Raw genomic sequence first — 2404 nt, 5'->3', positions numbered from 1 at the left:
AAAAGAAAGCCCTCTAAAGTTACTAAATGGCGTTTTTTTTGTTTTTGTTTTTTTTTTTCAATTTCACCACACAAATATTTATTTTTCACCGTAAATTTTGTGGTAAAATGATTGATGTCGTTACAAAGTACTATTGGTGACACACAAAACAAGCCCTCACATGGGTCTGTAGGTGCAAAATTAAAAGCATTATGTTTTTCAGAAGGGGAGGAAGAAAAACTTAAGTGCAAAAAAAATGTAATTGGCCTGGTCCTGAAGGCCAAAATGGGCTAAGTCCTTAAAGAGTTAAAATGAATGGCGCTGAAACTGCGGAACCATACACACCATGAGAGCAAGTGTGATGATATTTTTGGAAAATTCTGTGCAACCTCTACACTGTAACCTTCGGCTTTCTACCTCTTTATTACTTGAATTAGTTTCTTTGTGGCGTCCTTTACTTCTTTATTCCGTAGGGTGTAGATAAGAGGATTTAGAAGTGGAGTCACTATAGATGGAACCACAGAAATGATCTTATTCACGTATATGAAGTCTCCTGCCGTGGTCCGGACAAACATGAACATAGTGGTGCCATAAAAGAGAAGAACTACAATAAGATGAGATGCACAAGTAGAAAAAGTTTTACGCCTTCCGGAAGAAGTTGGGAAAGCCATGGTGGTTCTGATAATACAGGCATATGACACCATGATTGTAAAAAAACAGCCAAACATTACAAGGCTAGCCAAAGCAAAAAATTGTTTCTCAATGCTGCTCGTCTCTGAACAGGACAATCTGATCAATGGAGCAAAGTCACAGTAATAGCTATCAATGAATCCATGAGCACAAAATGAAAGACTAGAGATCTGTAGAACCGAGCTAGCAGTAATGATACAACCAGATATCCAGGAGACCAATAGTAATGTTAGGCAAACTTGAGGCCTCAAAATAAGTAGATATCTCAGGGGGTGGCAGACAGCCACATATCGGTCATAGGCCATGATCGCTAAGTAAAAATTTTCTATCGTTCCAAATGCAAAATGAAAATAATACTGGATCAGGCAACCAACAATAGAAATAGATGCTACTTTGGTCAGCAGGGTCCATAATAGTCTTGGAACCGTGACCGATGGATACCAGATCTCTAAAAAGGAGAGACCACAGATGAAGAAGTACATGGGCTTGTGAAGACGTCGCTCATTTTTGACAATGACAATAATAAAGATGTTGTTTGTTATTGTAACCACATAAATTGTTAAGACAAGAAGGAAAAGGCAGAATCTTCCTTTATTGGGGACTGAAAACCCTTGTAAAATAAATTCTTTAAGAATCGTTTCATTTCTGTGTGCCATGGCCATGAAGTTCTTTATGTCTTAAAAAAAAATTATTTAAAAAATTACTTGGCATTTCAGTGTATTATTTAAAACATTTATTCCTCTTATTCTTTATTTAATTCTAATTTATTTAATTTTCTTTATTTAATTCAGATTGAAAAATTTCATACAAAACATCTGTTAACCATGAATACTATATAAAGAATTTAGTATCTAGACACTGGATGAGTGATAACTACTGGATGAGGGATAAATACAAGATTTTTGGGGGTCGGACTTCTCAAATCCCAACCACTCACCAGAACAGGGGGCCAGGGTCTAATGCTGCCAGACTATGGAAAGGAGGGGCTTGAATAGAAAGTCAATTGAGCCTGTATACTTCCACTCCATTAAATGTCTATGGTGGTCTTGCAACTGGGGAGAATGTGGGACTGGAATCCCTATTTTGTTGATTGGTGGGGTTCCAACAGCTGGACTTCAATCGATCACCTGCCCAATGGATAATGCTTAATGCTTTAGGCTGCAAAACCTCTTTGAAGTGACAGTAACATTGAACAAATGGCTGGATAATTGGCTTCCAAACTCCATCTGGTTTCCTGGCTACGGAAGCCGATCAGTCTCTGCCGGTCTGATCTGCCATCCCTGTCATTGTAACACTGACAGGCATAATACATTGCAGTACAGATCTCACAGTCAAGTCCCCAGTGGGACAGTAAAAAACAAGTCAACATAAATAAATAAATAAAAACTATTCATATAAATAAAATATAAATAAACATACACAATTTCCCTTTCCCTCAATATGAATTATGTTTTTCTAAAAAAAAATAATAATAATAATAATAATAAATTAAGTAATTATATACACATATTTGGTATTGCCACATTCGAACACACCAGGCAATAAAACGATCACATTACTTAACAAACACACAATCAATGCTGTAAAAAAGAATAAAAAAAAAACATTTGCTGCTTTAAGTTAATGCAGCCTCTGTAAAACTTAAATAAAAAGTTATCAAAATGTTACCTGCACTCCAAAATTGTACCACTAATAATGTCAACTTAAAAAAGTTTGCCCTGAGATAACATTGTCT

At 36.0% G+C, this 2404-nt stretch overlaps 1 protein-coding gene across 1 annotated transcript; it reads right to left on the bottom strand.

Annotated features, from left to right (window-relative positions):
• Positions 1 to 392: 392 nt before the first annotated feature.
• LOC130291940 (olfactory receptor 11H6-like) lies at positions 393 to 1325 on the bottom strand. Its single transcript, XM_056541369.1, has one exon. The coding sequence runs from the start codon at positions 1323 to 1325 to the stop codon at positions 393 to 395; it is 933 nt and encodes a 310-aa protein (XP_056397344.1).
• Positions 1326 to 2404: the final 1079 nt, after the last annotated feature.

The sequence above is a fragment of the Hyla sarda genome, chromosome 9 (assembly GCF_029499605.1).
Source record: "Hyla sarda isolate aHylSar1 chromosome 9, aHylSar1.hap1, whole genome shotgun sequence".
Lineage (NCBI taxonomy): Eukaryota > Metazoa > Chordata > Amphibia > Anura > Hylidae > Hyla > Hyla sarda.
Note: the sequence above shows the minus strand (reverse complement) of the source record. Positions and strands in the feature narration are given on the sequence as shown.

Bases quoted from the DNA above. Each gene is read 5' to 3' on its own strand.
- LOC130291940 (XM_056541369.1), bottom strand. From the start codon at position 1,325: ATGGCACACAGAAATGAAACGATTCTTAAAGAATTTATTTTACAAGGG.